General features: G+C 32.3%; 2 protein-coding genes across 7 annotated transcripts; one reads left to right on the forward strand and one right to left on the reverse strand.

Moving 5' to 3' along the window:
- The first annotated feature begins 380 nt into the window (after nucleotides 1–380).
- On the forward strand, nucleotides 381–3128 carry LOC116850648 (acylglycerol kinase, mitochondrial). Of its 5 annotated transcripts, none has more exons than XM_032829160.1 (9): nucleotides 381–489; nucleotides 836–981; nucleotides 1203–1322; nucleotides 1393–1783; nucleotides 1870–1985; nucleotides 2067–2257; nucleotides 2470–2613; nucleotides 2710–2828; nucleotides 2978–3128. In XM_032829160.1, exons 2-9 carry the CDS (start codon nucleotides 866–868, stop codon nucleotides 3086–3088), a joined length of 1308 nt encoding a protein of 435 aa, XP_032685051.1. In that variant the 5' UTR covers nucleotides 381–489; nucleotides 836–865; the 3' UTR covers nucleotides 3089–3128. The 5 variants fall into 5 exon arrangements, with proteins under 5 accessions (XP_032685051.1, XP_032685053.1, XP_032685050.1 ...); XM_032829162.1 differs by lacking the exon at nucleotides 381–489 and adding an exon at nucleotides 493–593; XM_032829159.1 differs by lacking the exon at nucleotides 381–489 and adding an exon at nucleotides 497–703.
- Nucleotides 3129–4776: 1648 nt separating this feature from the next.
- LOC116850644 (protein lethal(2)denticleless) lies at nucleotides 4777–9162 on the reverse strand. 2 transcript variants are annotated; one of them, XM_032829155.1, is made up of 8 exons: nucleotides 8929–9162; nucleotides 8448–8620; nucleotides 7938–8127; nucleotides 7541–7763; nucleotides 6428–6633; nucleotides 6140–6342; nucleotides 5857–6052; nucleotides 4777–5541 (listed from the first exon to the last, which is right to left on the reverse strand). In XM_032829155.1, exons 1-8 carry the CDS (start codon nucleotides 8969–8971, stop codon nucleotides 4847–4849), a joined length of 1929 nt encoding a protein of 642 aa, XP_032685046.1. In that variant the 5' UTR covers nucleotides 8972–9162; the 3' UTR covers nucleotides 4777–4846. The 2 variants fall into 2 exon arrangements, with proteins under 2 accessions (XP_032685046.1, XP_032685044.1); XM_032829153.1 differs by having other exon boundaries at nucleotides 8448–8692.
- Nucleotides 9163–10827: the final 1665 nt, after the last annotated feature.

Here is a 10827-nt window from a genome sequence, read left to right on the forward strand (position 1 = left end):
GAAGAATATTGTATCGATTGAATGCGTATCGTTGATATGCATTGTCAATATTAAGATTATTTAAAAAAAAAGTTACTATTTAGTACACGTATCAAGTGCACGATGTAAACCAGCCATAATTTGATACAGATTTTATGCAGGATTCATACCGCATTCGACATCCAACGTATAATAATCCGAGCACAAATTTTACACAATTGCAAAGCAGCTTTTTCTGCTAAACATAGCGATTAAGCGACAGTTTCGCAAAAAGTGGAGGGGATGATAGGCCTGTTCTTTTTCGCTACTGCTGAACTAGTGCAATAAGTTAAAGTGAGACACATATATGTTTTCTCACTTTAACTTATTGCACTAGTTCAGCAGTGCAACTAAAAAGAACAGAGCAATTGGTTGTGTTCCGATATTCACTGCCATACTGAAAATGTATAGTTTATGTTACGTATACTGTAGATTTTCAATACTGGCAGTGAACTTCGGAACGCTACCTTTGTATGCACGTTTTGCTTACGCTTTATTAAAGTTTTTGTTCTTTTACTTTTTTCGCCCTAACTGACTGAACATAAATATATTTTGTATTAACAGTATAATATAATGTATATAAGTGTATATTAAAATAATGGATTTACAGATTTCAAAATGAATATTGTGCAATATTCCGAATTTAGTGCTTTAAATTTTAAAACAACAATCCACACAATTCAAAGTTCTGTTGAACATTGAATAAATGATAAATAAAATATGAGCACGTGGAATTAAAAAGAAATCGAAACAAATTATGCTTTTATTAATTGTCTTTATATGAATGAAGCTTTTTGACAGTTACTTGATTTTTCAGATCTTTGACAGTTTTGAATAAAAATTTTGAATGACAATGGCTAAGGCATTAACTGTACTGAAAACAATACGAAATAATTGGAAGAAATCGTTAGTAGTAACTGCAGCTCTTTCGTATGGAGTATCATATGGCAAACAAGTATACGAGTAAGTAATCATGGGGAACATAACCTTAAATCCAATTATAGTATTTATTATAGTGGGTATTTGCAATTATAAAAATAATTGCAAAATATAAATAACAATTACTAATGGTTGTTTCTCTATAATTTTTTTTGTTATTTTTACATTATAAATGCATTTCTGAAGTTAAACTTATGTACTTATGAGTAATTATTATCTTACATAATTGAACATATCATTTTTAGAACGGAACAATTAATGCGACAATGTTGCAAAGAAGCAGCAAAATATGGAGACGTACCTTGCCCAACAAATGTTAAGCCTCGTCATGTGACAATTATTCTAAATCCAGCAGCTAAGAAAAGGTATGTGAGAATTTCTGTATTAACACAGAAACTTTATTAACTTTCAACAATTAATTCCTTCTCTGTTTAGGAAAGCCAAGAAACTCTTTGAAAATTACTGTGTGCCTTTACTACATTTGGCTGGTATTGCAGTAACTATCATAAACACACAGTCAGGAAGCCATGCACGCAGTGCAATAATTGATCTGGAAACACCTACAGATGCTATTATTGTAGCAGGTGGAGATGGTACCTTATCAGATGTAGTCACTGGCTTAATGAGAAAGTATGAGAATAATCTGCAATCCGTCAAGCAGTGTCCTATTGGTATTCTGCCACTGGGAAATACAAACACAATGGCGAGCAAATTTTTTAAAAAATACACAGATTTATCTGATATACATCATATGATTGATGCGACAATGGCAATAGTAAAAAATAATTTTAAATTAATAGACACATTTGAGATTAAGGTATTAGAAGTACGTATCCTTGTTACTTTTTATTTATTTAATTGCAAGTTAAATTAATAAAATAATAATAAAATCTTTTCATGTTTTAATTCAAGGATAACTCAGATAAATTCATAAAACCAGTTTATGCTGTAGGAAGCATCAAATGGGGAGCATGGAGTGATACACATGCACATATTGATAAATATTGGTATTGGGGCTTCTTACGCAAGTAAAAGTCTATTATTTCAGTTGAAAATTTCCTTTTTATGTTCTGTATACATTCTTTTTGTCAGCTTTTATATACCAACAGATATGCAGCTTACGTGTTCAGTGGTTATAAATCAGACCTAAATTGGAATTGCAATGCAATACTAAAATACACCAATCCTTGCAAAGGATGTTCATACTGTTATTCTAGAGAAATATCTTCTGATCAGTCTGCAAGGTCAAATAGGAGATGGTGGAATGCATTTTTACCAAAGACACGGACATTTGTACCTGGTATAAAGAAAATATTTATAAAATCTTAAATAATGCATTATTTACATACAGGATATTACTATAAGATAAAAGATGTGGATAAATTAAAAAAAAAAAACTAAGTTTGTCATGTCAGAATAAAAAAATCCATCATGTATTTTAATAACATCTTTGTGACATATGATTTTAATATCTCGTGTAATCTTTTGATATGATCGAAATTTTTATTTCAGATAATCATGTTGATTATAGTAAAGTAATAAACGAAGACTGTGGTACTTTTCATGAGTTATCAATTTCGACAACCGAACTACACATAAAAACTGAAAATGTAAACATACCAGTCCAATCAGCACCTTTGTTAAAAGTAGCTGTTGGTAATGATAAAATCCAAAGATATTCAATATTTAAATATTCCAAAGAATTGTGTATGTAACAATAAAATTATAATATTCTCCGAATTTTACATTTAGCACAGAATAATGTTGACTACATCTCATTTGTTGAAGAAGGATGGAAACAAGAAAAATACGACAAATCACTGGTAAATCCAATATTGGATGCAAAATACATCGAATTATATCCTGAAATAGTAAGTAATCTCCTTTTTATAAAATATTATTAAAAATGTTCATATATTTTTTTAGATATATTTTGAACAAGCGCGTTGAAGATTTATTTTATTATATTTATTAACATTAAAAAAAATAAATATAACAAATTTTATCAATTTTTTTTCAGAAGAATGAAAATCGGATATTTTACATTGATCACGAAGAATACGATTTGAAGCCAATTCAAATTAGATTACTCCCGCAATCTGTAACAATATTTTATCCTGGAAATAGTTAGTAAAAAATATAAAGAAATAAATTAATGCAATTCAAAATAATTTTATGACATTTAATATTCACATAATGATAATATTCGGATTATATAAATACGAAGATTTTTATCTAACCGCGATGAAAAATAAGAAAGAACACAGTGAATCCAGGTTTTATGTAAAATCATTTAATTCGATATACATAAACGTATTTTCTATAAAAATATAATTTATTGTACAAAAAGATATTTTGACTACAATTCTCAATTTATATTAAATTTAATAAAGATCCCTGCGTTATTTACGTTAGAAATTTGATCATATTTAATCAAATTATCTTTGCATAAATATTGATTTTAAAAAGTGTACAAGGTAAATTATAGTAGATAATACTAAGTTCTAATATCTTCTTCTGAACTTTTTATCACATTGTAAATAGAAATAGAATCATCCTATTACTTTTTAACAATTTTTATATAAGCTAGTCTTTTCATAAAATTATTTGATATAATTCATAGAATTCATACAGGCATTCAAAAGTGCCTAGATGAATATGAATTGAATGAAATATGTGCTCATTATTGTACAGGAGGAGCAAGTTAAATCTTTTTAAGACTATTACAAGATTAATTATATAATTATGTAAGCTACTATTTTTTCTCGCCTCTTAATTGAACTCTCAATTCCATCAATTATATATCAGAGTCTTTACGACTTTATCTGTGGAAATAATTAATATATAGAATGTCTGAATTGAATTGACCACACTCACTGTATGCAAGTAGAACGCTTCAAACCGACAACAAGAAAGCAACATACAAAAAATGGGATAGAACTTTTTTCATTTAGTTTAATATGCTCCACCTGCACACGTCAACTAAAATTTGTATTAAAAATCAGAAACACCCTGAATATCTAAATTTTTTATAATATATATATATACACACACATACACAGGATGTCCCGTCACTACCGCATTATCTCTTAAGGACGGATTCCTGAGGTAATTTGAAGAAAAAAATCCTAATGCAAAAATGTCGAAGCTAGAATATTTTTCAAATTATAAACGATTAAAGTTGACCAATTGGCTAAAGTACGCGCGCTCAGGTACGGTACAACACACAATGGTACAGATGTATGCACATAAGTGAGAATTTGTATAAGATATGAAATTAGTTGTAAATCCCTCAAAGAAACGTCAAATGTGTGACAGCTTACTGATTCTCATAAATGTATTGTGTGATATTTTATTCATAACATTTTGATGAAATTGTTATTATTTGCGATGTTTATTTAAATGATAGAAAAGACAGATTATTATTACATATATTGTTGTATGTATAGAATTTTCGTATCAATATTTGGAAAAGGAACGACATGTGCATATATCTGCACTATTGTGTGTTGTACCGTACTTGAGTGTGCGTACTTTAACCAGTATAATTGGTCAACTTTAATTTGAAAAGTAGCCTCGCCATTTTTGTATTAGGATTTTTTTATTCAAATTACCTCAGAAATCCGCCCTTAAGAGATAATGCAGTAGTGACGGGACATGTATATATAAAATATATATAATTTTCTTTGACTATTAACGTGACGCCATTAGAAAATTTTGGAGCATATTTTAAAGTAAAGCTTCTTTTGTTTAATTGTAAAGGAATTATAATACCGGGAATATGAAATTATATAAAGAATCAGCAATGGACCAGAAATCTGAAGTGAACAAGTTTTATGTACAAACCATCTCAGTATCTCCGAATCGATCTGCAAACATTTATCGCAATTCAGTGTCTACTTTTATTGTCACTTGTGGAAGGTATATCACTACTATCTTCGGTGGAAGGATTTTTTCCGCAGTCGCTATTAAGAGCTTTGAAAAAATCTAATAGAGAGAACACCGAATTATTTGTCGCTTTTGATTCTTTTTGAGGATCATGTGATCGCGACCTCACGATCCTTCGAGCGGGTGTTGCTTGGCTCTTAGGACTGGACGATCTTCCAAGAGTGAATTTACCGATCTTCTGTTCGTACTTCTCTTTTCTAATTTTCGTTAACCAATCGACGTTCTCTTTCTGCTTTTGCGGTGACATCTGAGACAAGTGTGGCGCTGTCCCATCCATTACAAAGTTCGGCAAGTTCACCGTAGGCGAGGGAAGGATCTCTGTATTTCTATCGTTCGCGGATGTAGACTCACTTGCGTGAGACTCGTCCGAATCATAATTCTTGCTTGAACTAGGAATGTCCTCGGTGCCTGTACCGAATAATAATCTTCGGGCACCGCGGTGTTCTATGCGCATTTGTTTTGCAATCACTTCGCTGTTCTCACCGATAGGAGATAAAACAAATTTTGATTTTCCCTCGGATCTCGCTCTTACCATCATTTGAGAGTAGCTACGTTTCATAGTATTTGTTTTAGGTGTATTCTGATCTTCTTCATGACGATTGGCGTTATGTTCATTGCTAGGCCCAGGAATGGCAACTGTGAAGTTTAAATATATATCTAAGAATACGATATTCTCTTGCCGTTTGCTCTTGATTGGTACAAAAAATTTGTGTCTATCAAATAAAATAGATAACAAAATTATTCAATTTCGAAGAATTAGTATTTGATACGAATAAAATAAATAACATGGACTTTATATTTTTCACATTTAACAAGAGAAAGATTTCCTATATTTTTTTAAATATTCAAACCTTCATTCTTACAAGAATTTAATAGAAAAACGATCAATCTTTTGCACCAATCTCATACTTTTTTTTTTAACTTTTTACAACAACATAGCTTTATCCTTACATGAATTATTACTCGAGCTCGGTGTTCTGTCACAATATCGAGTATTAGTTGAAGGAGTTTCTATTCTCTTCGTATAGATATTTTCTTCCGTTACGGGTTGAGCCCGACCGCATATTTCCACTTCTTCATTTTCTACTTTATGTTCGTATCCAACCCTCCATATTCTATGGCAAGAATCATCTGAGCAAGTCACTATCTGAGAACATTCTCAAGATTAGACAAATATGGAGCTTTACAGCCATTATAATGTGTACATTAAATAATAATAAAGTATTATTGAAACCTTTAAATCACCCACGCTGCACCAGGAAATACAAGTGACTTCTTCCCTGTGGCCGGAGAGTTTGATTAACGGTCTACCCGGTTTGTTGATACGCCAAATGTATGCAAGATTGTCGCTAGATCCGCTGGCAAGGTAGCGACCGTCAGCGCTCAAACAAGTCTTCACATAATACGTATGATTTTGATGGCCATAGTACGTTCCTACTATCATGGAGGAAAATTTTTTAAATTTTATCTCGCCCCGACATGAATTATATAATCTTTCTTATTTCAAAGAGAAAATATTTACAAGGTTCATGACTATATGACGATAAGTTATAAGCATATATAACATGGTCCATGCAACTTGCGAATAACGTAATCCTGCCTGGGCATAATGACAACGAAGAGAAACCGTTTCTGGAACTATTCCCAGCATATTTAATTTGATGCTTAGCAATCGGTTCTCTCTTATGGACCGTGTAGTTCTTACGTATATCCCATATTTTAATGAAGCTGTGTGTAACAAAGTTATGCCACTCAAATATTTATATGTAAAGATCCAAGACTTTTAAGATATAATACTGTATCTCACATTTTCACTCTGATATATTTGAAACATATAAAGGCCGGTTTACACCGAAAAAGTTACAGAAACAATATTAATAACAAATGTTAATAACAATTTACAGCAAAACTATGTTCTCCAGAAAATAATTTACTGAATGTTTCTAACAAAATATGCTTTTAACAATGTGGAAAACACAAACGTCACTGACAAAATTAGAAAAATTATTTACTAACATTGTTTACATTGCAATATTATGAGTCAAACAATGATATTCTGAAATGTTGTCAACAATATTGGAAAACTTTAAACAAATAAATAATACTACTATTAGCAATATCCTATACATAAATTTGGCAATTTTTATAGCACGATTAGTTAAGATCAAACTTTTGTTATCAGAGTTGCTAAAATATATCTAGTTCAATTTTCTACTAATAATATTTGTTTATAACATCTTTAGATCCAGATTGTAAAATTATAGATTGCAGAAATAATGTTTTTAATAATGTTAATGAGACAAAGGTTATTAGCACGTTATTAAAAGAAATAATCAATGTTAGTTTTCCGCAAAATGTCGAAAACAAATGTTATTATCATTTTTCATTCTAAAATAACGAACTTAATAGCACAATGTGATTAACTTGTTTTGTAACTTATTGGAAACAATTGTTTTCATCAATTTTAAATGAAATAATCCACATTTGTCAGTAACACTGCTAGAAACACACATTATTAGCAATGTTACTGCTGGTGCAAACTGGTCTTTACTCTGTTCGAATAATCCGCAGATCAAAGAAAATGCATTTATAATTAGAGACTTTCTTGTATCCTCGAGTATAATAACAATCTTACCCATCACCTGCAGCACACGAGATTAACGTAAAATCATCCTGAAATATTAAACCTGTTATGCTTTGTGATCGTGATGGTTGCAGCAACTTTCGTCTCTTTTTAAATGTGCTACCATTAGGATGTCCATACATAATGCAATTATCTGGTCTTGGCTGATGTAAGTGTTTAGCTCTAATATCCCATATCATAATCACACCATCCCTGGCACCCGTTGCAAAAACCGCTAAAATTGGTAAAAGATATTGAAAGATTTCAAGTTACAAACAACTAAACTTAAATTTTATTATAAATTAGATTTTTTTTTCATGGAAAAATCCATCATATTGTTTTTATAAGTAAAATATAAGAAATTATATAAATAACAATCAAAATTGATAAAGCTTTGCAACACATCTACCTTTATCCTGGTAACGAAATGCTACAGTTTTTACACTTCTTGTATGAGAACTGTAGCAGCACAATTCTTTTGTTTGTGATCTTCCAAACATACTGACGTCCCATAGGCGTGCTGTGTGATCTCCTGCTACTGTGACTAGCTTCAATTCCCCAGGCATCCAAGCAAGATCAAAGATTGCATTTGCATGTGCCTAAAAAAATAGCATATTTTTAGTTAATATTTTTGCATACTTCAATATCAATATAAATTTTATACTCTTTGTAATACTTCAATATCAATATAAATTTTGTACTCTTTTGTACTCTTTGTAAAATAAACATCAGATGATGCTTTGTATTAGCAATTTATTATCAAAATAAACTTGTCATCAATATATATAACTCATTACCAATATATAAAGAAAATAGCGATAAAATCTGTGTGTGTGTGTTGTTTGTTCTTAATAATCAAAGACCATTACATTATTCTGTTAATCCCAGAAAAGTTTCATTCCATGAAAATAAACAATACCTGTACTCCATCTAATGGTACATTATTTCGTCCTTTGATTGTTGTATCTTGAAGAGCAATTTGCCCCTCTTCATTAGCCAAACCCAAAATTTCTTCATATCCTGGCTTGGTAGAAAAACGGCATGCAAACACTGGTGGCTCAGAATCAGTATCAGATCTGCGTGTATTCGATGCTATTCCATGATGTAGATCATTGTACCAGCATGTCAAACGATACAAAGGAATATCATAATCACGTATAGATTCTATAAAGAAGAATTAAACACTTCAGTAAAATTACACTATCTATCATATTCTTAAAGCTCATCATGGAATTGGCTGTAAAAAATGCAAATATCGTATTATAAAAAAAATATAATTCTAATCTCCCAATACTGTGCAATTAATTTAAGCAGCTACTATGATATAGACAGCTTCATGTTATTTAAAAAAACGAGCATTTATTTAAATTTTTTATAACATTTATATTTTATTTAGTTACCAAATCCTTCTTCTCGTTTCTGGACGGTATTTACTATATTCATTTTACTCTATATCAATACCGGGAATAATTTAACATATGAGATTGTTTATATTTTTAATATACATGATACTATACGCGGGAAACTCTTTCACAGTCTGCTCTTTCTCGAAGAACTTTTTGAGTAGGTGTACACTGGTGCAATAAGTTAAAGCAAGCGGCACACGGTGCTTGTTTTCGTGTTGGATTGCTTGCTAGGCGCGTTCGAAAACTTCACCTGGGTGCTTCTCCTCTCTCTTTATCTCACTCGTGTAACTTTCTCACTCCAATGCAGCGAGTGCACCCGGATAGAGTTTTCGAACACACGCCTGGGGTGCGTTCAAATTCCCTACCCGGGTGTATTCTATTACTAGAAACACTATAGTATATGTCATATATACTATAGCACTTTTAGTATTAGAATGCACCTGGGTAGGGAATCTGAACGCAGCCTGGATAGAAATTATGAGTGCTTTCTAATTGCGTACACTGTGTTACACAAAACTAGTTTATTGATTGCATATTATCTTACAAGATATTTTAGATAATATGTGACTAATATAGCGTGTTCGACTAGCCCTGGGTTAATCGCTCCGAGAGCGATTAATGACGTCATAAGTCTCTACTAAACCAATCATAAAGCTTATAAGTATTTGTTCGACCAATAAACGTAAGCTGAATAACCCAGAGTGGGTTAACCCAGAGCCAGTCGAACATGCTAATAAACTGGTGTTGTATACGTGTGTGTCAAGATGTGTTAAGCAATTGAAAAGCACCCACTCTGTTTTGATTGGGTGCGTTCAACGAACTCAACAGTTGCACAACAGTTGAGCAATTCGTCAATGTAATTGGTCTAAAGTTAGAGATTTAACAGTAAGGACCGCTCACTGATCAGCTATGTTTTCTGAACGCTACCATTGATTTATTTCCATCTATCCATCACAGAAATGCACCAATCAGCAAGCAATCCAGTATGAAAACAAGTACCGTGTACTGCTGGCTTTAGTCCCGATCTACAATAGGTGTAATAAACTTTATGCGTCGTCTGCAATGGCTTGGTTTACATCATGCACTTGATACGCGTATCAGATACTATATTCGTATCAAATTCGTACTAAATATTTAATACACACGATGTAAATACTGATGGATCAACTTGGTGCGAGCTTACTGTTACGTCCCGGCGGGTTGCGGCCACGCTGCCGTGAAGAATAGCGCTCGAATCCTAGCACGGGATCGGATCGTAATTTTTCAGGCCAAACGAGTCGCGTGATTCTACCCGGGAATCCGTGCGATCAAGAGTAATCGCGATGGATTTCGCGCAAAACGCGTAGTATAACCCTTTCGGTGGGTCGGACAGTTGCAGGCGTTAATCGTAGTTTTGCGCGTATAGAAATAATAGGTGCTTTCTAGTTGCGTACACTGTGTTACACAAAACCAATTTATTGGTTGCATATTATCTTACAAGATATTTTAGATAATATGTGACCAATAAACTGGTTGTGTGTGTGTCAAGATGTGTTAAGCAATTGGAAAGCATCCAATGTAGATAATGACTTACCAGTGGTCGTCCACCGCGCGGTTGCTCTTTGCACCCCTGGATGGCGCTCTCGTGGCTTACGTGGATCGGCACATCCTGGATCTCTAGATGCTGCCGACTCTGGGGAACCTCGTTCTGCATCGCGCGGCGGCAAGTTCGAATATTTAAATCACTTGTAGTTGACCGATGAGCACTAGGAACACTGCGGTTTCGCTTAGGCGTAGGAGGAAATGTGCCATGTAAGGATGTTCGAATGGGAGGGAGTAGAAATAGAATTACTACAGATAATATATATATATATATATATATATATATATATATATATATATATATATATATAT

This window comes from Odontomachus brunneus, unplaced genomic scaffold (assembly GCF_010583005.1).
Source record: "Odontomachus brunneus isolate Ranch 3 - 2012 unplaced genomic scaffold, Obru_v1 Obru_scaffold_151, whole genome shotgun sequence".
Lineage (NCBI taxonomy): Eukaryota > Metazoa > Arthropoda > Insecta > Hymenoptera > Formicidae > Odontomachus > Odontomachus brunneus.

What these genes read in the sequence shown, in the direction of transcription:
- LOC116850648 (XM_032829160.1), top strand. Translation starts at nt 866, where the DNA reads ATGACAATGGCTAAGGCATTAACTGTACTGAAAACAATACGAAATAAT. An exon ending in GACACGGACATTTGTACCTG is followed by an intron (nt 2,258 to 2,469) that starts GTATAAAGAAAA and finishes TTTTTATTTCAG; the next exon opens with ATAATCATGTTGATTATAGT. An exon ending in TCGAATTATATCCTGAAATA is followed by an intron (nt 2,829 to 2,977) that starts GTAAGTAATCTC and finishes ATTTTTTTTCAG; the next exon opens with AAGAATGAAAATCGGATATT.
- LOC116850644 (XM_032829153.1), bottom strand. Translation starts at nt 8,971, where the DNA reads ATGAATATAGTAAATACCGTCCAGAAACGAGAAGAAGGATTTG. An exon ending in TACCATTAGATGGAGTACAG is followed by an intron (nt 8,128 to 8,447) that starts GTATTGTTTATT and finishes CTATTTTTTTAG; the next exon opens with GCACATGCAAATGCAATCTT. An exon ending in GTCATATAGTCATGAACCTT is followed by an intron (nt 6,343 to 6,427) that starts GTAAATATTTTC and finishes CCTCCATGATAG; the next exon opens with TAGGAACGTACTATGGCCAT.